The sequence below is a fragment of the Pygocentrus nattereri genome, chromosome 30 (assembly GCF_015220715.1).
Source record: "Pygocentrus nattereri isolate fPygNat1 chromosome 30, fPygNat1.pri, whole genome shotgun sequence".
Taxonomy (NCBI): domain Eukaryota; kingdom Metazoa; phylum Chordata; class Actinopteri; order Characiformes; family Serrasalmidae; genus Pygocentrus; species Pygocentrus nattereri.
Window position 1 is genome coordinate 12,990,537 of NC_051240.1, and position 24,778 is coordinate 13,015,314.

Below are 24,778 nucleotides of genomic sequence, written 5' to 3' on the forward strand. Positions count from 1 at the left end.
GGAGCAAAAAAACAACCGTGAAAAACATCAGCTGCAACGAGGAGCTCGTCTTAGAGCTCTGTATCCGGCCGCTGCGCCGTCTGATCGGTACTTTGGCTCCGTTTAGTTCAGTTTTTCAGACTGAGCTCCACTTTAAGGTACTTTAAAAAGGCCCTCATTACGATCGTTTACCAACACCAGCACCTCTGGTTCCGGACTTGTCGCGCTCCAAACAAGGAGAGAAGCACGCGAGATACTGGAAGTCCTCAAATACCACGTGAGAACCAAAACGCCTCACTTCAGCCGCTGGTGTACAGTGACCCATCTTAATCTTGTGCATGTTGATTGTGGCCATTTGAGGACTATTAGAGCTGCAAATGGACAGCCACAGTGTTATCTGACCAAACGCTTCTTTAAAGAGAAATTCCACCAACACTTCAAAAATAATTATGCAACTGTAAACAATGTCAGTGATGCAAAATGTTCATCAGAGAAACTTACCAACTTTGGTGTCCTTGCACTGATGCAAGGAATACAGGCATCTTACTTGCTATCCAAAATAACTTTATTTCTTCTACACAAACGTTAAAAATGGGGTCAAATCCTGGAAGAGGAAATGGTTGTGGAAATACATGCTACACTATTTGGGCCAGAACCTCAAAAGTAGTATAAATCAAGGTCTTTGTGATCAGACAAGGTGAACCCACTATGCACAATGGCTTTGAGAGGTAGCGTTCAGCTGCATTATTCGTTTTTAAATGTTGGGTTTGCCCATCACGGACAACTGCTGTGAACAATTTAATTAGGACTTTCCAGGTTTAACTAAAAAGGGCATTTCAACCACCTCTGAACTGTCTACAATTTTCATAATTATAAGTAGAAGAAAGGGGGGGGGTGTCCTTTATATTTCAAGTTACTCCAACATCTAATATATGATCAACGTGGCTGCAGGCATAAAGAGACCCGAAGGAACGTCTCCAAAGCTACAGGTCTAAAAAAAATGCTCAGAAACAGTTTAAATAGTGAAATACATGTATTTTAATTGTATAATTGGATACATTTTTACAATACATGTTCTTCTGTTCAGTCTGTCAGCCTTCCACGAAAAACTTGGAAAATGTACAACTGTCATGACACCAACACAGAACTCCTAGTAGCCAGTGTAAGACACGTCGTCACAGCAAGGGATGGAGGACGGTGCAGACTTTACATGGCGAACAGGATGAGGAAAGCAACCATCAAACAGAACAGCCCCATGGCCTCAGACAGGGCAAAGCCCAGGATAGCATAGGAGAACAGCTGCTGCTTCAGAGAGGGATTCCTGCAGGGCACAAAGAGCATGAAGAACATTTGACAAGTGCTTGAGATACTTCAAATGAACATGGTAGTCAACCAGTAAGAATGAGGGTGCATTGCTTTCCACACTACAGGACTGGTTGTGAAGAGGTGACCACACCAAAGCAACACTGACCCCAAAAAAAAAAAAATCTGAATGGCAGTTACTCATCCACACTTGCAAGTACAGCAGTATTTAAAAGATGAAAGGCAGACAAATCTGGGCATGCTGATCGAAAAGCTGGCCTGATCAATAAGCTACATCTCACTATCTGTAACTTCTAAAGTTCAACATTCTGCCCCAACTTCCTCCAAATTTAATTCCACAGGTATGCCGACTGCTTCATACATCAAGTTGGCACTGTGGATCACCTGTACCCAGTCAGTATGAATGAAAATTCACACTTAAAAAATAAATAAAAACTTAAACGCTTGGCACTTTGCTGCCCTGAGCCAAGGCTTAGCTTCTGATCAGACTCAGTTTTCAAGGATCAGTTCCAAGCTTACCATTTCTATGTTGCAGTGGGGCATTAGGGTGCAGCTGGTGTTGGTAACAGTCTAACTGAAAAATGCAAACCTCTCACGCCAACAGCTTTACATTTAAAAAGTGTTGAGCAGCATGAGCACCAGCCTGGTTTATCAATGGGTTTGGTAGTAAATGACATTCAGACTGATCCTAGAGTCATCTTTCCTTAAACAGGCCTGTAGCATCTTACAACCCAGCAGATATAAGCAGAAAGGTAAAAAGTTGAACTGGGGGTCATTCTTCGTACAGCCTCGCTGGGGTTCTGCAGATTCAGATTTCTGTGCTGTACCTTGCGTATCCAATAATGAGGCTGCCGAATACTGTTCCAATTCCAGCTCCTGATCCAGCCACGCCCACGGTGGCGGCCCCGGCGCCGATGAACTTGGCGGCTGTGTCGATGTCACGGCTCACTGCGCTTGTCTGGAAACCCCTCAGTGCAACCTGGGACATGCCGGTCTGTGGCAGGAGGACTGGGCTAGTCTAGTGAAGAAAAAAAAAAATTGAGAAGGGGATTTTATTATCAGTGTAGAAGAATAAGAAATTATGCTCCACAAGAATAAGAAATGAGTCGAGTCCACACACGCAAAAGAAATAAAAGTGAAATAATAAATTGGGGGGGGTGTCTTCCTTAAAAAGCCTTAAACACTGAAAAAAATAAAAGCACTTCTTGGTATATTTTAACATTCTTAACTGAAAAATAATCCCAAAGCTCAAAGGGTTAAGATAAAATCAAGCTCTGTGAGAAAACCTATACCCCTGATCATTTTAGTCTGCAGCTCCACTTGCTCAGACCAAAACCCAACTACGACATGGAGCATGATGATTAACTGGATGAAACCCAGACACTCAAAACGTGTAAAACAAATCAGGTGTGAAAGGGGTCTTGGACCCCCAACCATATCAAAGCGCAGACAGACAGCTGTTGGTCGAGACAGACACGGTCCTGAACTCACCTCTGCAGATTTGACATCTGGCCTGGAGAGCACAGAGGCAGAGAGGGGTCTGCAAAGCGCCCTTGAGCCAGAGCGGACCTGAAACAGACGAACGTTAGGGTTAGTGGGCTGTTGCATTTGTGAAATACAAAAAGGGACATCTGTGGCACAACATGCATCAAAAGCTCCATGCAATCAAGTAGCCAGGTAAGCAGCACTGGTCATAATATAGAGGAAATACTCAGTTTGGTTTCAAATCTGCCCCCCAAGTCAAAGGACATCATCAAAATATCACCTGAGAACATTTAAAACAGACACACTGATGATTATGGCCCACAACTTACACAGCTAGCCTAGTTAGCCAGACTGTGGCAGAGGACACCAACAAACCTCTCCAGGCCTGAATTAAACAGGCCTTTTCCGCAGCTCGGAGAAATAAATATCACCTTGGTTAAGAGAAAAGCGCCTTTATACGCTGCATTTCCTCAAGTAATGTAGCTCTAAGGCTCTTCAGCCGGCATGAGAAGATGACCTTGAGTCAGAGGCACTTCATACATTAGCATTAGCAATACAGCTAGAAGAACTCGGAGACGGAGATGTCGAGGTAGGTGTCTGTCTGAAACACAGCGATCACACAAAACCACAGCTGAAAAGCGTGTGCATTTAACAGTGGCGGGCAATATTTAAGCACAAATTAGCATAACGTTAGCTTGAGAAAACGCTTCAAGCTCAACGGGCCTTTTTTGCACCCTGAATGAGGACCAGCCAGAAGCAGATAAGCCCAGCTCTAATCTTAAACTCACAACACTTTAAGATTTCGATTAAGAACCTACCAGTGCAGGCGTAGACACGAATTTTGCGCAGGCGTACATTTTCAACAGAGCTCGCCGACCGCTTCACTCACACTCGGGCGGGATGAGCCGGATCTCTGCGGGCGAACCGAGCAGGCTAAGGTCAGTGAAATATTTCAACACAAACGCACCAACCTGCCGCTAATGAGCGTCTCTGTAAACACAGCACAGTCAGGGGGACCTTATAGTGGCTGAAAAGAAGACGCCTGAGAGTTTAACGCGTTAGGATGATGGCAGATTTTAATTTCGTTAACCGGCAAATTTTCTCCTTCACTTACCGGACTGCAGAGGTCGTAGCGCTGAAGAACCGCTGCGCATGCGCCCCGCCCCTTTTAGCGAAAAGACCCCGGATGCACAGGCTGCGTCACTGAAGGTCACGATGGACGAAAGAAAGATTCATTCAAGGACTTGAATGGAACTTTATTATTAATAATAATGATAATAATTTCTATTATTATTATTGTTATTATTGTTATTATTATTATTATTAATTTCTATTATTATTATTATTAGTAGTAGTAGTAGTATTATCATCATCATTATAATAATTATAATAATAATAATAATTATTATTATTATTGTTACTATGCCTATTCATGTTCCACAGCTACATTTTGTTTGTTAAAGAAAAATGCTTCAGAACTAAAACAGGAGTGCCAAAGCTTTTTTTGCTTGCGGTTAAGGAAAGAAATGTTTGTTGTGGATTCAAATAAAAAAGGTCGGATCCAAACTGAGTTTTCAACAAATTCCACCAAAAATGTGTTTTGTAACAGTGTGTTTACTAAAATGCAGTTTTAAAAGGAAAATTAGAATTTAACAAGGTATATATTGTAGGAAAATATATTTGTTCTCATTGGTTGAGGGGGTGGAGTTAACTTTGTGGCAGACTAAATCAAATATTATATCAATCGAACTTTGGATCAAATTTTGTATCATTAAACCTTGGATAAACGTCTTACAACACCAAATACAACTACATGCAATTTTTGTTTTTTTTATTCACATCATCATCAAAGTTTTTATTTTGAGAAATAACACAAATGTATAGTTCTGTGCGGCCAAAATACAGAAGCATGGTGCCTTAAGTTTAAAATAGTTTTTAGCCATGACGTTTTATCGATTTGAAAACACTCAAATTGAAAACATACCAAAGGACACGAAGACGTTTTGAAAACTGAGATAGTAATCGATTATTTCATTCAACTCTGTGGATTGCTGTCATATAAGTGATGGTGACTAAAAGTATTTAGACAATGGTTTACAGCCCATTTGTATGGTAAGGTAAGATGCTTGAGTAGATTTAGTAGTGGTGTGCTCCATAAAGACACTCTCTTCTTTTCTGGTTATTTTCTTTCTCAACTTCTGTACCTGTTTTTCACTATATGTTTGTAAATTAAGTGATCAAAATCGATTAATCAATGCAATCACAATGAGCTCGTTTCACTGTATGGGAGTTAAACTGAGTTACCATAATAGTATCACTTTAATCCAGTTTTTGTGTGCTAAGTTTTATGGTATTTCAAATGGCTTCATCAGTTTATAAGATCACAGTCATTGACAACAGATATATTATTACAAGGTAAAAAAAAAACACAATTATAAACACGACACAAACTGCAACATGTTTATACTGGCAGTCCAGCCGAATGCTCCATAAAGTCAAAATTAGCTCTTGGCTTCCAAATTGCCACAATAGCAACCATGGGGCAGGTTTGATCCCCATAGCTGACAGTACATGACTGATGTGTCCTTGAGCAAGGCACCTAACCCCAATCTGCTCCCCGGGTGCTGTGGATAGGGCTGCCCACCGCTTCAGGAAAGTGTGCTCACTGCCCCCTAGTGTGTGTATGCTCACTAGTGTGTGTGTGTGTGGTTTTTCACTTCACGGATGGGGTGTATGCAGAGGCGAAAATGTCCCCATTGTGGGACCAATAAGGTTCTCTTAATCTTAATGAAATGAACAACTATACTAGCATCTACAATTAGGACCATGACAAACCCAGAGTGAGTTCATAATCATGACATAATACCTGTATTTACTTCATTGAAACAGTACTTGAATTTCACAGTCAACATAGTCTTTATGAATCTTGGGCCAGCAGCTTAATCAAAATGCCTGTTTTCATTAGGCTGTGACAGGCAAAATCTAACCCTTTTCTGCACTTTATGTAAAAATCCTTACATGTATATAAGCCTGTGCTTTAACTCTATATGTACACTATATGATGATGCATCAAAGGTTGCTTTGTGTCCTGAACAAGCCACATTAAATATATATGAAACCTCAAAAGGTTGCTTTTGCATTTTTAAATATTAGATAATAATATATTTTAGAGTGAATGTAAACAGTACTCTGTGTGCCACTGACACAAACTCAGAGTTGAAGAGCTGAGTTGTACTGAACAGCACTGATGCTTCTTTACCTCCTCCCTCCATCTCTGTCCCTGGCCAAACGGAGCCTGTTCTTTATTAGGTTTCCAATGTGGTCGTCAGTGACGTTGCTGAAGTTAACCCTCGCTGCTCCTGAAAGACAATGACCAATCATTACCATCTGACTGGAACACGTCATATACTACAATCTGCACTGAATGACTCTGAAACCTGGAAGACAATCTTGAGTCACATTTTATATGCCTACTCCTTAAAATGTATGTGAACACCTGTGACATAATTTAGGAATGGCAACATATTTAAATCCATTCTGTCGTAACTCCAACTCTTATTTGCCCTTAGCATTGTAATTAAGGCATTTGTTTACAATGTTAATAAGGCTACACCTAGTTGTCACTCAGAAGTGAAAATGGAATATAAAACATATTATAAAGTTCAGTTCTTGGTGCATGTTATTCACATTTACATTTGTTTACTTTTTCATTTATGTAATTCTAAAAGCATCCTCCGACACAGCATAAAAACGGTTCAACTTTCCTTACAAAGGCCTTTATTACCTGGTTTAGGTGTGTTAGATTAGGGTTGGAGCTAAATTCCACAGGGTGGTAGATCTCCAGTACCAGGATTGGGCACGCTTGCTAATGCCAATGCCTTGCCAATTAGTTGATGAGCTAAATCAGGTGTGCTTAATGAGGCAGTGTGCTGAAGTCTGCAGTGTCTTGGCCAGGGAGGACTGGAGTCTGACACGTGCTATAGAGCTTTTGTGCAATATCAGTCTGTAAATACTTAATCATTTTTTTACACAAAAATGAAAAAAAAAGTAAGTTAACTGTACATGTTTAAATGTACTTTACTTTTACTGTTTATTATATTTCAACAGTTCATCCCATGCCTTTTGGTCATTTTACTGTTTTACTGCATTTATCATCCACCAGGATGAAAAAAGTGCTGACAACACAACATGGCCAATTCATACTGCATCAGAAATGCACCCAACTCCATCATCCTGGTGGGATGCTTGTTTTTCTGATAAAACTGAGACCACTTGAAAGCACTGTCAGTGGCAGTAACACAGCCAAACTAGCTAAAACCTGTTTGTTGTAGAAAAACAGAAAGACACAAATATTTTTTCTTTTATTTTTTGTGAAATGCATCCTTCTACTTTCTATGACTAGAAACAAGTTACGTTGTTCTGTTTTTATCCATGCAGCTAAAAACACCTCATTCATTGAGGACTTGCTTGCTGGTGCCATTTGCATTTTGCAGTCAATATATAACACTTTTGATATAATAAGAGAAATAAAAAGTGGCCACCCTTCTGAAAAAATCACAGAAACAATTGAAGGTTTCTGTTAGCTTCCTGGTGCTCAGTAGTCATTAATGGTATTTTGTGTTTTCCTGAATTGTTGATATTACAGTTCAAAGGATTTTAACGGTTTAGCAGGTGTTCTGGGACTGACTACAGATACATGTGAAGGGGTCAAAATGTGTCCTACAGGGAACTAGAGGTGTCAAATTGTAACCATTAAGCCAGTTCCCATTAGAAAGCAACAAAAAAAAAACAAACAAAAAAAAAAAAACTCAGGTTTAATCCTAATGGTTCTGTTGATCTTTTTCCAGCAGGGCAGGCTCCCCTTAAACTGGCTCTGGCAAAGTTTTTAGACTTTTATTTTGAAGGCAAGTTACAGAAAAGCAAGTTACTTACTACAGATGAGAGCTGGACCTCCTGCACTGAAGCAGACAGCACATCAGCTGTTGTAACCTGCTTCAGTAAAAACAAAATGCAACAGTACAAAGTTTCTGCAACCAAACTAGTCATAATGTCACATTTTGTAAATGTTAAATGTTTTCTAAATGTCTAAAAAAAAGACAAAAAATATTAACCCTAAAACACTGTACGTGTGAAATATTATGCATGATCTTTTATGTCCTCTACTTCATCATCTAATGGAATCAAAAGTCTATTATTTGACTATGTGAGGCACTGAATGTGATAGAAATGCTTTGTTTATCAGAACTTTATCCTCAGAACAGGTAATCAGTAAATAAACACATTTTCTGTATTGGATGACATATAAAAAGATAAATTATACAAATAATAAAATCAGACAAAGTTAGGTCTTTACAGTTAAAAATGATTTAATCTATTATGAAAACAAATAATATTTTAAAATATGAAGTACACAATCTCACAATTAACTCATGGATTAGTCACTGTTGTATGATGGGCTTCCATTAATCTCACCAGTAGCTTGTTATACATCTCATCTTGCAGTTTCTGCTCCAGCACTTCCACGTCCTCGAACGTCCACAGTGGCAAACCAGCCTGGACATCTTCCACATCATCATCATCATCACTCAGCAGAGAGCTGTTCTGCCGGAGCAGCACGTCAACCTTCCGGTTCAGGTCAGATACCTGACTCTTCAACTGTTCCACACATGTGAGCACCTGAATCAGAGCTGAACACAAAAACACAGACTATTGCTTTTTACCAGAGATATAAGCTATGTTGGTATGTCATAATAAATACTGCTTAGATGTTAGATGAGAGATGTGAAAGGACTGTTTCTTAACTGCACTCGCCAAGTACTTTATTAGGAACACTATACTAATACTGGGTAGTGCCTCCCTTGGCTCACAAATCAGCCTCAATTCTTTGTGCCATGGTTTCCATAAGATGTTGGACCAGAATGTCTTAGGAATGTTATTTTCATGCTGAAATGACTGCAATTAACGCAGATTTTTCAGGTGCACCCTCAATACTGGGAATTACCTGTTGTGCTACATCCCAAAGGTGTTTTATTAGATTCAGATCCTGTGACTGGGGAGACACTGAAGGACACTGGTAATCTGGTTCATCTATTTTTTGGGGGGACTGGATTGCTCACACCTGTCACTTGAGGTCCAGCGCAGTTCTATAAGAAACTCAAGAGTTTTATATTCTTAATAACTATTTTAACTTTTAAATTAGTCATAATCTATTGGATTAACAAACTGAGGGTCAGTGAACTAAATGGGAATCGTCTGAGATTTGTCTTTCACATGTGTCGTGTGAATAAATGCACACGAGATTAAATCTAGACAGTATTACACAATTATTAGTTAGTTTTACTACTGATTTAATTAAACTCAGTGTTCAGTGGCTGTTTGGTTCTATTTGCACACTGAGTTGGGCTTCAATCCAGCCAATTCATCAGCCTTTACCACTTTATAGACCAAAAGCAGGTTGACTTTAATTAACGTCATTAAACTCCACAGAGGTCCCGTCCTGTATGTAGGTGACGACATTTAGACGACGTATGGCGACGTAAACATTCAGCCTAGGCCGACGTTGGCACGACGTAAAGTGTAGCACGCAGCCACAAAAATACACACACCCCGTTTTTTTCTAACGCATTCAGTTTCCCGATTTTAAAGATGATCTGCATCCATGGTTTACAAGCTTATCTCCCCAAAAATTCACCCGAATCGTTTCTCGTAGAAAAGCGCAAAACTGGCGACACTAAAACGGCTGAACAGCTTCTCGTCACGTTCAGCCGACCAAGACTTCAAATTAAAAGTCTCGATAAAACCTTAGCATTTTTTAAACAGTGCTGTTCTAATTGTTTTAAGGGTTTTAAAACACCACCAACTGTTTTTCTAGCAAGCCATCAACAATGGCCTTCGTAGTAATATTGTATATGGTTCCTTTTATGGTACAAAAAAGGTTTCTGCTATTGTGACATAGTGACAACAGCAGAACCCCCACATAGAACCATAAACACAAAAAAAATAAAATTTGCATGCTGAAGTGATTCATAAGGTTCTGTACAGCATCAAAGGGTTCCGAGACTGACATCAGTATTTCACAACTCTACTTGTGCAGCCCCCTGTAGTCTGTGCCTGTTCACATAACTCACATCATAAGGGAAAATACAAACCTGAAAAGTGCACTGGAACTGGAACACACTGGTCTACATCAAAACAAACACCCACCAAGTCTGACAACAGACACCCGATTTAGAAAAAAGAACCTTTATTGGATATGCCATGCACAATCGCACCTATCCTAGTGTAAACACAGCTGACATGCACAGAGAGACACCCGGACAGAACAAACCAGAAACAGCTGTCTAGCAGATAAAGTGATTATGCAGTATTAACTGACCTGTACGATGGTGTGACCATACCATAATATAACTAATGTGACTTTATTCATAATTATTTATGACTATAATTATCATCCGTTCCGTCATTTGTTATCAGCTACTGGAGTCAGCCAGAGTTATTAGACTAATGCACCTAAGAGGACCCCCAGGAGCAAAATAACTACAACTGTAGTTTTGATTAAAGTGGTGTATACATTTTCTTACGGGGATTAACTACTAAAGCCAGACAATCTCAACCATGAATTGCTGAAAAACCACCAGAGCTAGATTTGGCTTAGTCATTGAGAGCGTGGTAAACACACTTGTTGTGCATTTTATTTGGTGCACTGTTACTTTATCTGTTTCTCAGAAGTTTCTGCTGCTGCAGCCATGGTAACTGAATCCGGCTTTGGAGTCACACCCTCTCGTGATACAATGCTGGGCTTTGAGTCCCAGTAATACTCATTTCTTTTCCCAGAAAGGCACCAAGCAGCTTAAAACACACACAGAAATTACACTTAAAAGCAATTATAACACCAATCAACTAAAAGTCTAAAACTTAAATAAAATAGTGCAACTGACAAACTGTCTCGCTCCTACTGAAAATACCTCATGCTCTTATGAAAAGAAAACAGCTGATCAATATAGCTTGTTTGTGTTGCACACAAATGTAAACAAAACACTAAATTAGATCCAGCTTCTATTAAAAAGCCAAGTTTGGAAGTCTATGTCAAAGAAAGCATGTTATTGTATCGACTACCTTAACACATTATAACAAACCATGTTCATAAACTTTAATACCTTAGCTTTATGGTATCCGGCAACACTTTACTATAGGGTAGCGTTCATAAGACAACATGACACATAACCCACATAAATATTAAAGATATGTTACTTATGATCTTTTGATATTTCTTTTTTCTGATAAGTTGGATCAGACAAGTAATGTCACATTTAAATACTATCAAAACTATAAATTCATTGATTTGTATTCAGTATTTCACACACTAAAACCAATTAAACAGCTCTAACTCTGCTCTCTTTGTAATTAAACATGCAGTTGGGAAGTACCGACATCCACAATCGTGAGGTAATTTAGCATGATGATGATAAATACTGTCACATCTCCATGCCCTATTTTGTAGCTTAGTGTATATTATGATATATCACAATGCTGATGAATTGCCTAAGAAGGCTTAAATCTTTTAAACAGTAAATTGAAGCTTGCTTTATCTAATTGCCACCATTATTCAATCAGCCGGACACTGTATGCCATGTCATATTTTCAGCATTATGTCACTGTGATATACATCAAACTACAAACTCTGTTATTTAGCCCCAGAAAGCATCTTGGATGAGCCAATGACTGATAAAAATGTTATGTTAAAATGTCAGCTACTATACTATGGAATAAGTCTTTATAAATGTTTTTGCTGATCATGTCAGTTGTCATCAAAGGCTGTATATAGATGCCATGTAGCCTTATAAATACTGCCCTACAGTAAAGTGTTACCCAGAAATTTGACAAGGCCCTTTATATTCTAAGTCTGTGCCATATACAGTGAAACACATGAATGTTGTCCATGGTAATCAACCATATGATCCAGGCTGAAAAAATACCAGCATCTACCCTTAAATGAGCAAGTAGATGAGCTGCAAGCTGAGACTGAGACCAATTAAGGTCTATGGTCTGTCCTCTCTAGACCTGTCAAAGCTACACTCATTATTGGCTAGTAAAACAACATTACATGTGATGCACAACTCTGTGCTGTGGTTGGCAGAGCTCTAATGAGTGTCTCAGATCTAGTTATCTTTGCATTTACAGAGGAACAAGCAAAACTGGAAACAAAACTTGGCAAAAACAAACAGTGCAAACTGAATTCAGCAGAATATAAACCTGGCAAATAAATTAAACGAAACTGCAAAAGATTTAAAACAACATGTTCCAGCACCAAGTGAACAGAGAACTCAGTTTGACTCCGCCTCCTCCTGCTCTCTCCTCTGAGCACTCTCTGCTTCATTATCAGGCTGGGCATCCTCAGAAGGGGAAGGGCTACACTGGGAGGGGTGCGTATCCTCGCCTCCCTCCTCTGTGGGCGACGCCTTGTCAGAACCTGTCTCCTGGTGGTCAGCAGAGGCCACGGGCTCCATGTCATCTGCAATAGCATCACAAAGGTCAGTGAGATCATGGCAAGAACAGTAATAACGAATAAACAAAAATAGACTTTAATGTTATTAAACCGGTTATAACAGGTGTATCAACACCATCCAGATACTGCCACACTGTACAGCTGGACAACAAATGCAGTAAAGAATTAAAAGGCCCATATTCTACATTTTCTACTTTTTGTTGCACTGAGATCTACATGTTTGTGTGATTGTATGTGTCAAAAAAGTCATAATTAATGTTTACATAAAAAAAGGATTCTGTGAGCCGTTTTTGATGCATACAAATCGCCATAAGTTGTGCCTTGTTCAGAAAGCACTCCAAGCTGTACAGAACAAACTATGTATTTATTTTCTCCTCTCTCTCAAAGTTAAAAGCTTTATATACTGTTAATTTGATAGTGACAGGTTTGGTGGCCTACCAGGTCTTGCACAGTTGCAAAAAGTCCCATTTTCTCTATATCTTTTTAATCAATTCAAATCTGTTTTCCACTGTTTTCCACTTTCCTTTGTCCCCCCCCCCCCTTCCTTATGCAATTATCTTATATATAAACTCTCCTTTAATCATTTAAGATAATAATGAGAAAGAAGTCTGAAGGCAGCTAAAGTGTGTTTGGGTGAATGTTAGTGTTTCATTAAAGGGGAACGTAATGTCAGTAACTTCTTCTGGGAACAGCTTTTCTTTAGAAGATACAGCTGTAACTGGCTAGGAAGGATGAAAGAGATAAAATGGCAGTAGGCGCACAAAAGGAAATAGTGGAAAAATGAAATGCTAATATGGTTTGAGGAAAAAAATACACCTAGTTGTTTTGTCTGCAAACTGAATAAATGCCATGGTGCTGTCTAAGGTTTGCACAATATAGTACCTTAAACTGTCATTTAAAAAAGGGCTTTCTATGATATGGGCCCTTTAATGTCAGACTGTTCCTCAAGAACTTCACGTTTAACCAATGCCCCTGTAATGCTAAACAACTGCAGAACCAAATTTCATGCCAACAAATGACTGATGAGAGACTGTAAAACTGCAGAACTGGAAAGAAAATGCATGCATTGTAAATTAACTCAAGTTAATTACAGAATCAGCATCATTAAAATACATATCAGCCCATATTTAATAGGCAGATTTACACTACCAGTCAAACAAATAAATGAAAAAATAAAATAAAACTGTACAAAAGGCTACTTTCTAGAATCATTTTAAATGGAAGACAGTTTTGATCAACACATTTTATTCACTATCATTCCATAGGAGTTATTTTTTATCTTCTTCACTAACATGTGGAAAACAGTTTACAGTCAAATGCAAATGTTTAAAATAACATATTTTAAGTACACATAAGTACATTGTCTAAAGGGTCCAGGCGTAAATATTCAATTTTTCTGCAAATCTTAAAACATAATTTCAGTTCATTTTAGTTGAACATATTAGAAAAAAAACTAAAACTAAAACATGGAATAAAATATCAAATGTGCCATAACTTTTGCACAAGGCACGCGTTTTATTTGTTTTCCCAATGTGTTAAAAATTCAATTCAGCAAATTAACAGTAAAATTTAAATGTGCAGAAGTGTGTTCTCTGAGGAGGATGTTTACTTATTTTAAACAAAGCAAACAAAAACCTTTTGCACAGAACTGTGAATGAGAAAGATCTTCTATTACTTTTGACTGATAGTGTATAATATAATATAATGCACCCTTAGCCTCAGGCTGTGCATGCAAAACCAATTTGATTACACAACCTCCTAAAGCAGTGGTCTCCAACCCTACCCCATGAGATCTACAACTTGCAGAGTTTAACTTTTAGCCTAATCTGCAAAATCTGATCCAGCCCATTACTGCGATTACTGGCCCTTTATTAGCTGGATTAGGTGTTTAAGATTCAGGCTTGTGGTAGAAGCTGCAGGAATGTAGAGGTTTAGTGACCACTGTCCTTAACAACACATTCATACACAGGCACATAACAGACCCCCGATCAATAGCTTGTTTTGAGACTGCGCACACGTAAGCAGATTTAAAACAGTGGCTTTGGTCCTTATAGCGATTAGCAAGATTATGGTTTGGATTGAGTATGAGCGCATATGCTTCATGTGGCTGTGTGTCTGCATCTATGAGGAAGGAAGGCAAGAGAGAGTATGTGTGAGTAGGAACAAGTAAGCGTGTGTGAAACAGTAAGGGACGATGCGTGCATGTAGAAGACAGCGAGAGGGTGAGTTATAGAACCTGCGCGATTTCTCCTGAAACTGTGAACTTTGCTCCATGGTGTAGCACCTGCGGAGTGGGAACGATGCCTTGACACTAAACACACATACAAACATACAACATAAAAGAAAGATGTACTCATGCACACATTCGAAATGAAGTGAAAATGAAGTGGAACCAAAAGCAAGCCTGCTGACAACTCTGGACTGGACTGATTTAGGACAGTTACAGAGACCTGCTGGTGTTGTAAACAGATTACAAGCCTGTGTGGTACCTTCATGGGCATCGCTGTCCTCTGGCGTGTCTGTGGCTGCTGAGGACTGTGGGTCGGGAGACTCTGAGCGAAGGCGGCGCTCAAAGCTGAACTCTGGGAGTCTGGGAGCTTGGGGCCGCATTTTCCTCGCCGGGTTCATAAAGTAGCAATACCCACAACGAAAGGCTACAGAGCAACACACATAAACATGTTTTTATACAGTGTCAGGACATGCATCACATATGTATTATATACAAACCTCAGTCCCAAAAACGACAATGTGTGAAATGCAAATAAAAACAAAAAGCAATGATCTGTAAATGGAATCAGTATGACAAGATGCTTAAAGTCTTACTTTATTAACTCTATATTTTTGTAAATATGTGCTCATTATTAAATTGACACCTGCAACATGTTTGAAAAAAGTCAGGAAAGGCACTCAACTTTACCAAAACTTTGATCTATCAGATGACACTGTACTAAATTTGATATGTTACTGTGACGAAGGCCATGTAACAACAACATGCAGAAATGCTGTGGACTTCTCTAAGCTCAAGTTCAACTGAAATGGACTGATGCACAGTGGAAACATCTATAGCACAGTCTTATTGGTAGAGAAGTGTTCTGCTCTGCTATATAAAACTCTGAGCCAAAAAGCAAGCATTATAGTCGGCAACTGTGACAGCAGAGCAACTAAACAAACTGGAGATGGCAAGAAATGAAACAAAAAAACATTTTGGCTGTGAAATGCTTTACAGACTGTTTGGGAATAAAATAACATTTGGATTAATCAAGCAAATATTAAAAACAGAGTTGAACCTGATAGTTTGACCGTTTTATGGCTCTATCCACTATCCATATCCTTCTCAAAAGGCTAGTATTTTTTTGGTGAAGGACCTCCTGATATTAAAGCATATTTTAAATGTTTGTGGCTTCTTTGCTGAACTACTTTCTTTATTTTGCAGAACTGTTGTATGAAAGTAATAATTTTTTTCAATTTTGTGCATTATTGCAAATAATATCATGGCTGTGATGATCAACGTTACTTGCCTTCAGCTTGTGACTGTAACCAAATCACTGCTGTGATGTTAAACGATAATACACTTTCATGTTCTATTGCTTCAGTATGGTAACTTTTCCAACAAAAAAAAAGATATTGTTTTACCTTCTAAGGCTGAAAAAGGAAACGATTTTTGTAAAAATAAACAAACAAATAAACAAGCAAACAAACAAATAACCCATCAATACTATTCTGTTGTTTCGTTTGTATTGTTCAGTTTTCTCTCTTCCTACAAAGTGAGTGTTTTTTTTTTAATACAACCATGCACAGTCACACACATTTAGTTGATTAAATCTAAATGCACCTCAGAAATAAAATGCTAATGACACATTAAGATCTTACACAAATACTCAAACTCCTCCCTTAGGGCCATGCCATTGTGAGAGAAACACTGCTGACAAATCAGAGCATATCTGAGAGAGAGAGAGAGAGAGAGAGAGAGAGAGAGAGAGAGAGGGAGAGAGGGAGAGAGGGAGAGAGGGAGAGGGGGAGAGGGAGAGGGAGAGAGGGAGAGAGAGAGAGGGAGAGAGAGAGAGGGAGAGGGAGAGAGGGAGAGGGAGAGAGAGAGAGAGGGAGAGAGGGAGAGAGAGGGAGAGGGAGAGAGAGAGGGAGAGAGAGAGGGAGAGGGAGAGAGAGAGGGAGAGAGAGAGATTTATAATAATGCTTTCACTTGTAATACAAAAGATTATGAGACTAATTTTGAAGTAAAATTGTTAAACATTCTTCTGAGAGGCTGGTTGTCCAAATATGTATACAATATCTGTAAAAATGTAAATGTTTAAATATGCATCACCTGTTCTGAGGTCCGTCTCCCACCAGATACTCTATGACCCTGTCCACTGCACTGCGTTCTCGGGGGAGGATGGGGCGAGCCAGAGGAGGACCTGGGGGATACATGCCTGGAACATGACATCATCACGATGGATTATTAAACAACAGGACATCATAAACAAAAACCATAAACTACAGACACAATTATGGAACCATAACCACAATTACAGCACTGTTTGTCTGAATATGTGCACTGTAGATAATCTGTAATGCAATGTAACATTTCCAATTGGCCTAAGAAGCTTAACTATAAGATTAAGACTTTGCCCCATTCATCTGAATTTTTCTAAATTTCTCCATAGCAGTTTGATGCGAAATTTCATTCTACAGAAACGTATCAAGTCAGAATTGTAAAAAGCATAAGTTCGTTAACTTTGTATCACCTGAAGGCATGATACTGCAATATGTTTGAAAATACCCTGATTTTTTTTTTAGTAAATGCCTAGCACCAATTTAACATACAGATAGCTGTTCCCACACTATTTAAACGGTACTTTAATACGGAATAAGTCAAAATGCAGTTTAAATGGAATGACAGAGTAAAATTGAAATCTGACCCATGTACAGATGTATGTGCCAGGTTTAACACTCAGATCTCAGAGGTTTGTTTATTTTGTTTGCGTTTTGTTTTCATTCTATAGTCTCATATGCAAACATGTCCATCGGTTTCATTTGTAAAGAGCAGTTTAGCATCTTGTCATAACACAACACAGACGTGTTATGCATACGCACACACATCATGATTAGGTGGACTTCGTTCAGCATTAAATGAGTTACCAGTAACAGAGACTTATTTCTTTAGCCAGCAAAATGAGTAACTGAAGTTCAATATTGGAGGGATTCGTTTTACACGGTCCAAATTCGTAACAAGAGTCACTTCACAACCTTGAGTACCCAGACTACTGTATAAAATGAATGAGAGAACCTTAGCAGTTAGCTGATCATTTCCAATTGTAGCTGCGGCATGTAATGTTTGTTTAGTCGCTACAGTGCAGATCAAGTGCTGTGACTTACAGTGAAGAAACTAGTCACGCAGATCTTGACAACACGTTTGCTGATGTGGGGAAGTCGGCCCTAATCTGGCCACACAAAATACATGTTGACGAATGATACAACCAGTTGTAATCAATCAAATAGTCTCATCAACTCAAATAATCATGTGTTACAGCTGTTTGTATGCTTTAATGTCATAGGGCGAAGTGTTTTGTCTGTACGGCTGAATATGATGCCATTATTACAGCACAAGCCTGACCTGTTCCAGGTGCTGGTGAATAGGGGCTGACGTGCCTCCTCATCTGTGGTGGGGAGTCCATGGTGCTGGCCATTGCCGGGCTGGTTGCTGAAGCAGCGAGACCCTTCTCAGGAGGGCCCCCAGGTGCTGCGCGAAGCGGTGTGGCTCCAGGGGCCATAGGATGGGGCCCTGGAGTAGCCATGGCAACATGACGTTGTCGTAGATCTGACAAACAGAGTGACTGTTAAATTATCTTTGTGTTTTCAACACAAACAAGCAGAGACATTCATATACAATTGTAAAAACACTAACACACCTTGTCCTGGCCTGGGAGTCATATTAGGTCGGACAGGAGTAGCTTCTGTTTCCTATGAAAATATACAGGGCTTCTATAATGCATGATTCACTCAGACACTTGGACAAAATGCATTTGTAGCAGGTATGCAATTACAGGGGGATTCCATCAAGTTTTCAACATTTCTGCATAATTCACCCATTCAGATGTAAAGTCATTCCAAGTGGTTTGAAGTGGAATTCAGTACAGTGAAATTCACTCACACGGATTTCTTTACAGTGGTGCTGATAGGAACCAGGGGTCTTAATGTCTCCAACAAATACAAACATTTTTTTTGTACTTTCTAAAAATGACCAATGAGCTTATGTCTGATTTTTCGTTTTCTGTAATGATGATATGGCAAAAAAAGGTTTCTCTGGGTGCTATCTTGCCTTACAACAACCTGCTTTGACTTTTCTGCTATGACTGGGTTTTACAAAACATTTTAGACCATAAATGTATCAGAAAATTACAGTAAAAGCGCCTCCGTCATTAGGCAACGTGCCATTCTGTGTAACAAGCTCTATGATATATGATGCTTTTACAGGTGTTTAATGTTTCTAAAGTGACCGAAACACTGTCAGGTCATCTGGTTCCTATCCTTTCTCTAGAATGGCGCATTTCACATCAAATTTCTCTGAGCGACTGCTTTCCACCTTAACCATTGTAGTATGCACAAAATGTGAAAAATCGGCGGACTTCCCCTTTAAAAGGCTTTAAAAATGTTGTCGTGCAAAATGAAAACACACCACTTTCTTCTTTGCTTCAGGGTCAAATCTTTCCAGGATTAATTTTGCATTTTTGTACGTCTCTGTTTCCATCACCTCTTCAAGCTGAAAAGACAAATTTCATTCATCTCATGAAAAATATTTATTTAGATGAACACATCCTACATTAGACAGCATGTGTAACACAGCTGAACTTCTGATTTATTTTTAATGAATGGAAAAATGTTAGTAAGCACACACATTAGTATAAATATCACTATCAAAGACACTTACGATTTTTCTTTTCTCTGTCTTTAAGTCCTCTAATTTTTCATCTGAAAAAGAATACAAAACATGCATTTTGTCATGAAGTGTCATAATAAAGTATAGGTATAACATATACTGTAACATTTCCAATCACTTTTTTCTAAACAACTGTGTTAAGCGACTCCGAAAGTGTTAATAGAAGAATTATTGGAGTGCCCTTCAGCCATTTATGAATTCAGAAATCTGTCCAAATGAACTTTCAGCAAATGCTCCTGTCAATGCTTTGGCTAAAACACAAGGATCACTGTGTCAACGCTAGGGCATGAGAATGAGCCACAGGCAAAAATGTGTCTTGTGACGGATTCTAAACATTCAATCAGACTACTTTAATGTTTCTAAGTAGAAGTAGGGATATTTTATCCTGATTTGAATTTAATTAAAAGTGTAAAATGTTTTGTATACAGAAAAAAAAATCCTTCACATTTTGCCATATTTTGTCATTTCCTAATCTACAAACAAACAGAAAAGGGCTGAACGGCACTCATTGATACAGAATGTACACTATATTGCCAAAAGTATTCACACAACCATCCAAATCATCGAATTCAGGTGTTCCAATCACTTCCATGGCCACAGGTGTATAAAGCCGAGCCCCTAGGCCTGCAGACTGCTTCTACAGACATTAGTGAAAGAATGGGTTGCTCTCAGGAGCTCAGTGAACAGCATGGTACTGTGATAGGATGCATCATTACTAAAAGCACACTAAAATATTCTGTGTGTGCTGCTGCAAGTCACCCCATAAAGCCTGAAATAATCATGCAAAAAGTCAGAAGTGTCTAGTCAGGAGTCTTTTATACCATGTCATACCGACTTTTGTGATTAACATCACAAGCACAGGCTCAAAAAATTAATACCGGTTCGATGTTCAGATTCCAAATGCAAAATCAATTTTATGCCGATGAAGATATGATGACAACAGTAGATAATTCACTTACAACTTTTACTAAGTTTTGACTAAATTCTCTTGGAAAACTCTTCTGTTTGGGGAAGGGGTTTGAAGCACAGACGACATTACAAAAGAAAGTACAATTCTACATTTCCACCACGAAGGTCTCTAAATCCCCCAACACGTACACAGTGAAGTGTTAATATATGTGCTTTTCTTTTAAACAAAATGGTCAGGTTTAGGGCACAAAAGTATGGTTCTTTAATTCACAACTTTCTCAGTCCTCTGGGAGAAGAGCTGTCTCATTTCAGAACACACCCTTTCAGTTGATGATCAAGGTCCAGTAAACCAGATGGGCAATTTAAAAGAACAGACCACAAAGAAGCAACAAAAACTTACTGTTTCTTTCTGTGCGTTTTGAAAAGAGGAAGATAAGCAGCTTGCGCACAAACCACACCCTGGAAATAGAGAAATATTTGTGAAGGTATGATCAAAAAGCTAAGAAACAGTAATACATGTCTAATATATATGCTAGTGCTGATGTACCTGTAAGGTTATTGTATTGTAATTGCCACTGGAAAGTTTGGAATCAATAATATAAAACCAATAATTGTAAAACCAAATTGCCACTGTAAAGTTTGGAATCAAGAATACAAAAACAATAATATTAAACCAAATTAATTAACAATATTTGGACATGTTCAAAAGGACAAACAGAGCTATAAATGAGTTCATTCACAGAAAAAGAAGCCATAACAAAGTTAACATTAAGATTAACCTTCAGGATACCATGTAAATGAAAAGTTTGGATCTATACTCTTATTACATAACTTGAAAATTGGAAAAATTACTAATATTGTTACTAATATTTTAAATCTACACTGTGTAAATTATCACTACATAAAAACTATTATTATCACACATTTAATCATCATTTAAAATGTAGCAAATGTGAAACTGTAATCCCAGAGGAGCCACAGTGCAGTACTGTTTGGTTAGGATTTAGTTTGCACTCCCCCACACCTGATATGACTCAGATAAGTGAACAAACCAATGAGCTACCAGACAGGCAGCACACTGAACTGATCAGTGGAGTGGTCTTTTAGAGTTTGATCCATGTGTTCTGTCTGTGTAAATATCAGTGTGTAAATCATGGAATGAGAGACTTACAGTGCAGGAAAGGCGATCAGAGGCAGCGCAGTGATGAGCCGGGCACTCCACTGTTCAGGCAGATAAAGGTAATAGATAACCACACAGGTGAGCAGGTAGAGGGCAGCAGAGTAGAAGAGCAGGCGGCCCACCCATAACTTCTGCAGACGCTGGTTCTTCGCACGGAACTCCTCAAGGTCCTTAATGTCCTACAAATACACAATGACATGTAGCACAGTACTCTACCTGATTAAAGGGTTTTTCCGTTTTTTAAAGATTTTTCATGAATGAATCATTAAGATGTAAATACAGTAATTCAGAGTGGTTTGGCTGTGCAAGTCTCCAGGTTTAGAGAAACCGAGTCAGAACAGTTCAGTGGTGTGTCATTAATGACTCTACAAACCACCTCGATGAAACCCACTACACTGAACAGTTACAAATATATTACATGATTTAAGACAGCTTTGAGATTCTGGCCTAAAATATTTTTAGAACTCAAAAAAACACATTTTTCTGATTTACCACTATTTCACCAATTTTAACAACACTTATAATACAAAAAACTCAGAAGGCACGTATAGGTTCAGCTGCAGTTTAAGATAGTAAACAAAATTGCTAAATTTATGTTGTAGAAATCACAGCTTCTGGTTCCCATCACCACCACTGCAAAGAAATCTTGAACAGATGTACTAAAATGCACCACTTTACATCAAACTACTCTGAATGACTTTGTTTAAATCTTTTTAATTGGATTATACAGAACTTTGAAGGAATCTGTGAAAATCCCCTTTAACATGGTGCTGGACATTACACTCAGCATATTCTCTGAGATTGTGACTGCAGTGCACAGCAGTAGAGAAGTCAGAAATACTGACTGATGTGAGCCAGTGTAAATAATCAAAAACACTTGCTAGAGAGGCTAAAAGATTCGTTGTTTTTACATCGAAATCACAATTTGAAAGAGTGCAATTTTCAAGTTGCAAGAGCTGCAACTTTTATTTTACAAAACACCATCACCACGTTTTAAATGGAGAAAATTTTACCTAATATCACAGAGGGTGTGAATAGCCTGTAGATGAGTTAGACCAGGAGTGTCAAACAAATCTCAACAAATCAGTGGGCCAGTTGTGTACTTAATTTATTTTAATATTTTAATATTTTGCCCTGACCCCATTGTTTGTTCAAAATATGCTAAAACTACAATGGTAAAACTCAAGAAATGAATACTTTAACAATTAAACAATAAAATAAAAACAAAACATATAAAAGAAATAAACTACATTAGCTGCAGGTTACTGTTAGACCTCTTCATAAGTCCCCAATGTACTGTAGGTTTTTTTCTAAAGTTTGAACTGGACACCTGGCATCTTTATTTATTTTTATTTTTGTGGTGCTGTGCTATAGATTATTGTTGGGAAGGCAGTGGGAGCACACACTATGTTGCAGTGCATGCTGGGAACTGTAGTACAGTGAATGGTGAAATGGGCTAATATTAATATAAAATTAAAACAATTCTGTGGGTCGGAGAGGATTGTGCCACGGGCTTGATTTGGCCCACAGGCCTTGTGTTTCACACATGGGAGTTAGAGCAATCAGAAGCAACACAACACCCATGTTCTGTATATGTGACATCACAACTAACTGGTAGCCTGATGCACTTCGTGTGCAAGTCTTAATGCCATAAAAAGCAGATATTCTAGTCTTCTTGGCCAAAAAACAGACTTGGAAATGAATTTATAGAAAATAATTTTAAATGAAATTGCCGTACTGGTCAGAAAAATTAGACCTATTCCCCAAATCCTTCAGAGAGAGAGGCCGAGACGTGTTAATACACATCTTATGTAAGTTACAGACATTATGACCCTGTTATAGGACAGGGCAGGTCAGTCGAGCAGGGATAGCAGTAACCACTGAACACTACCTTATCCAACTCCTCCAGACGGTCCACTGTGGAGGGCTTCGCCTGAAAGAGTAAAACTACTTTAATAACTCAAAAGCAGCAATACGCACCACATAACAAGGACTTAATATAGGACTTAATATATAAGAATTAAATAGCTACCAAGTGCCTACCTTCCACCGTGAAATGATGCCCCCCATAGTGTTTGTTCTCACCTGCACAACAGCAAAACGACAAAATGAGCACACATGGGAAAGATGACTGCACCATGTGCATGTCCAATATTCATATGCATAATCATAAAAGCCCTTTAACACTAGGCAGCGCCGTCTTGTCAGATCTTACAAAACAGGGCAACACCTCCTGGGCTCATATCTACTGCCCTTAATGACGAGCAGTTAAAGGAAGGAGAGGGGGCAAAGATAAAGGACACAGAGGTCCTGAATCGCTCAGGCAAATGAATATGAGTGTCCAAATTCTTACATGTCACACACAGCCAAGCACGTCTAAGACCAAAATAAACAGCGGGAAAGCTTCGGCTGCGTTTTCAAGCGTTTCTAAATACATAACCTTACTAAGCATCTTGGCCAGCAGCTCAGATCTTTTTTAAGCGAGTCACACGCTGCTAGCTGGCTAACCTAGCTAGCTAGTCACAGGAGACACTGGCATATAGCCTAGACGTGCTAACGTTAGCTGTACAAATTCCCCTAAACCGCTTCCGGCAGCGTTAAATACAGTAAATGAAAATAATCTAAGAAACATGAAAAGAATCTAATAGTCTAAGAAACATGAAAGCCTTACTGTCCCAGTCCGCACGGAAACAAACACATAAACACAGCCAGTCGCCCGGCAGTAGGACCACCGCGACGCCGCTGCGCCCGAGTGTGAACTGAGCGCAGGGACCCTGGTGTTCAGTCTTAGCACACTCGCCAAAATAAAAGTCCTGCACCGTTTCAGAAAAATGTCATTTCTTACGAAACTGAACACCACAAATTCATCCTAATGAATCAGGCAGACTTGGCGGCTGTTGTCGTTGTCACCCCTACTCTTCCCTTTCTCATCTCTCTTCCCTGTACAGATTACTGAAGCGCGTTTTCATGTGATTCAAAACATTTACATCATTAAAGGGATTAGATGGTTTTACACCGCGCGTAGATAGGTTACTATGGACTGGTAATAATTTCAGTTTTTAATTTTTTTTCTTGAGGGTTTATTTAATTTAATGCTGCTCTTATGGTATTTTCATCTGAGAAATGATGAACGCAAGAATGCATTCGTTTCTTTTAACAATAAAATGTTAAAAGAAAAGCATATGTTGTCGTAACTAGGTTACTTTATTATTATTATAATAATAATAATAATAATTATTATTATTATTATTATTATTGGTAGTAGTAGTGGTAGGAGGAGGAGGAGGGGCAAGAGAAGAGAAGAGAAGAGAAGAGAAGAAAAAAGAATAAAAGAGAATAGAAGAGAAGAGAATAATATAAGAGAAGAGAAGAAAAAAAATAATAAAAGAGAATAGAAGAGAAAAGAATAAAATAAAAGAATAATACAAGAGAAGAGAAGAGAAGAAAAGAAAAGAAAAGAAAA

General features: G+C 38.6%; 2 protein-coding genes and 1 long non-coding RNA gene across 5 annotated transcripts; all 3 read right to left on the reverse strand.

Annotated features, from left to right (window-relative positions):
• Nucleotides 1–993: 993 nt before the first annotated feature.
• atp5mc3b (ATP synthase membrane subunit c locus 3b) lies at nt 994–3,990 on the reverse strand. The gene is made up of 5 exons (XM_017703685.2): nt 3,902–3,990; nt 3,606–3,700; nt 2,794–2,871; nt 2,130–2,320; nt 994–1,300 (listed from the first exon to the last, which is right to left on the reverse strand). The coding sequence occupies exons 2-5, from the start codon at nt 3,642–3,644 to the stop codon at nt 1,186–1,188; spliced, it is 423 nt and encodes a 140-aa protein (XP_017559174.1). The 5' UTR covers nt 3,645–3,700; nt 3,902–3,990; the 3' UTR covers nt 994–1,185.
• A 611-nt stretch (nt 3,991–4,601) lies between these two features.
• LOC108430875 lies at nt 4,602–9,546 on the reverse strand. Its single transcript, XR_001858107.2, has 4 exons — nt 8,789–9,546; nt 8,260–8,474; nt 7,720–7,779; nt 4,602–6,146 (listed from the first exon to the last, which is right to left on the reverse strand). It is a non-coding gene; the product is annotated as an uncharacterized LOC108430875 (long non-coding RNA).
• A 467-nt stretch (nt 9,547–10,013) lies between these two features.
• lnpk (lunapark, ER junction formation factor) lies at nt 10,014–24,087 on the reverse strand. 3 transcript variants are annotated; one of them, XM_017703683.2, is made up of 14 exons: nt 23,987–24,087; nt 23,359–23,400; nt 23,207–23,248; nt 21,307–21,494; nt 20,536–20,594; nt 19,218–19,258; nt 18,966–19,049; nt 18,199–18,250; nt 17,904–18,107; nt 16,614–16,704; nt 16,163–16,233; nt 14,782–14,946; nt 14,529–14,603; nt 10,014–12,298 (listed from the first exon to the last, which is right to left on the reverse strand). In XM_017703683.2, exons 2-14 carry the CDS (start codon nt 23,383–23,385, stop codon nt 12,111–12,113), a joined length of 1,287 nt encoding a protein of 428 aa, XP_017559172.1. In that variant the 5' UTR covers nt 23,386–23,400; nt 23,987–24,087; the 3' UTR covers nt 10,014–12,110. The 3 variants fall into 3 exon arrangements, with proteins under 3 accessions (XP_017559172.1, XP_017559171.1, XP_017559173.1); XM_017703682.2 differs by having other exon boundaries at nt 16,614–16,719; XM_017703684.2 differs by lacking the exon at nt 14,529–14,603 and having other exon boundaries at nt 16,614–16,719.
• Nucleotides 24,088–24,778: the final 691 nt, after the last annotated feature.

Excerpts from the sequence above, each read along its gene's own strand:
- atp5mc3b (XM_017703685.2), bottom strand. The coding sequence starts at position 3,644 with ATGTACGCCTGCGCAAAATTCGTGTCTACGCCTGCACTG. Across the intron at positions 2,321-2,793 it reads CAGATGTCAAATCTGCAGAG|ACTAGCCCAGTCCTCCTGCC; the intron begins GTGAGTTCAGGA and ends TTTCTTCACTAG. Across the intron at positions 1,301-2,129 it reads CTCATTATTGGATACGCAAG|GAATCCCTCTCTGAAGCAGC; the intron begins GTACAGCACAGA and ends TGTGCCCTGCAG.
- lnpk (XM_017703682.2), bottom strand. The coding sequence starts at position 23,385 with ATGGGGGGCATCATTTCACGGTGGAAG. Across the intron at positions 14,947-16,162 it reads GGAGGAGTTTGAGTATTTGT|CCTTTCGTTGTGGGTATTGC; the intron begins GTAAGATCTTAA and ends GTTGCTCTGTAG. Across the intron at positions 12,299-14,528 it reads TTTCAGGAGAAATCGCGCAG|ATGACATGGAGCCCGTGGCC; the intron begins GTTCTATAACTC and ends ATGCTATTGCAG.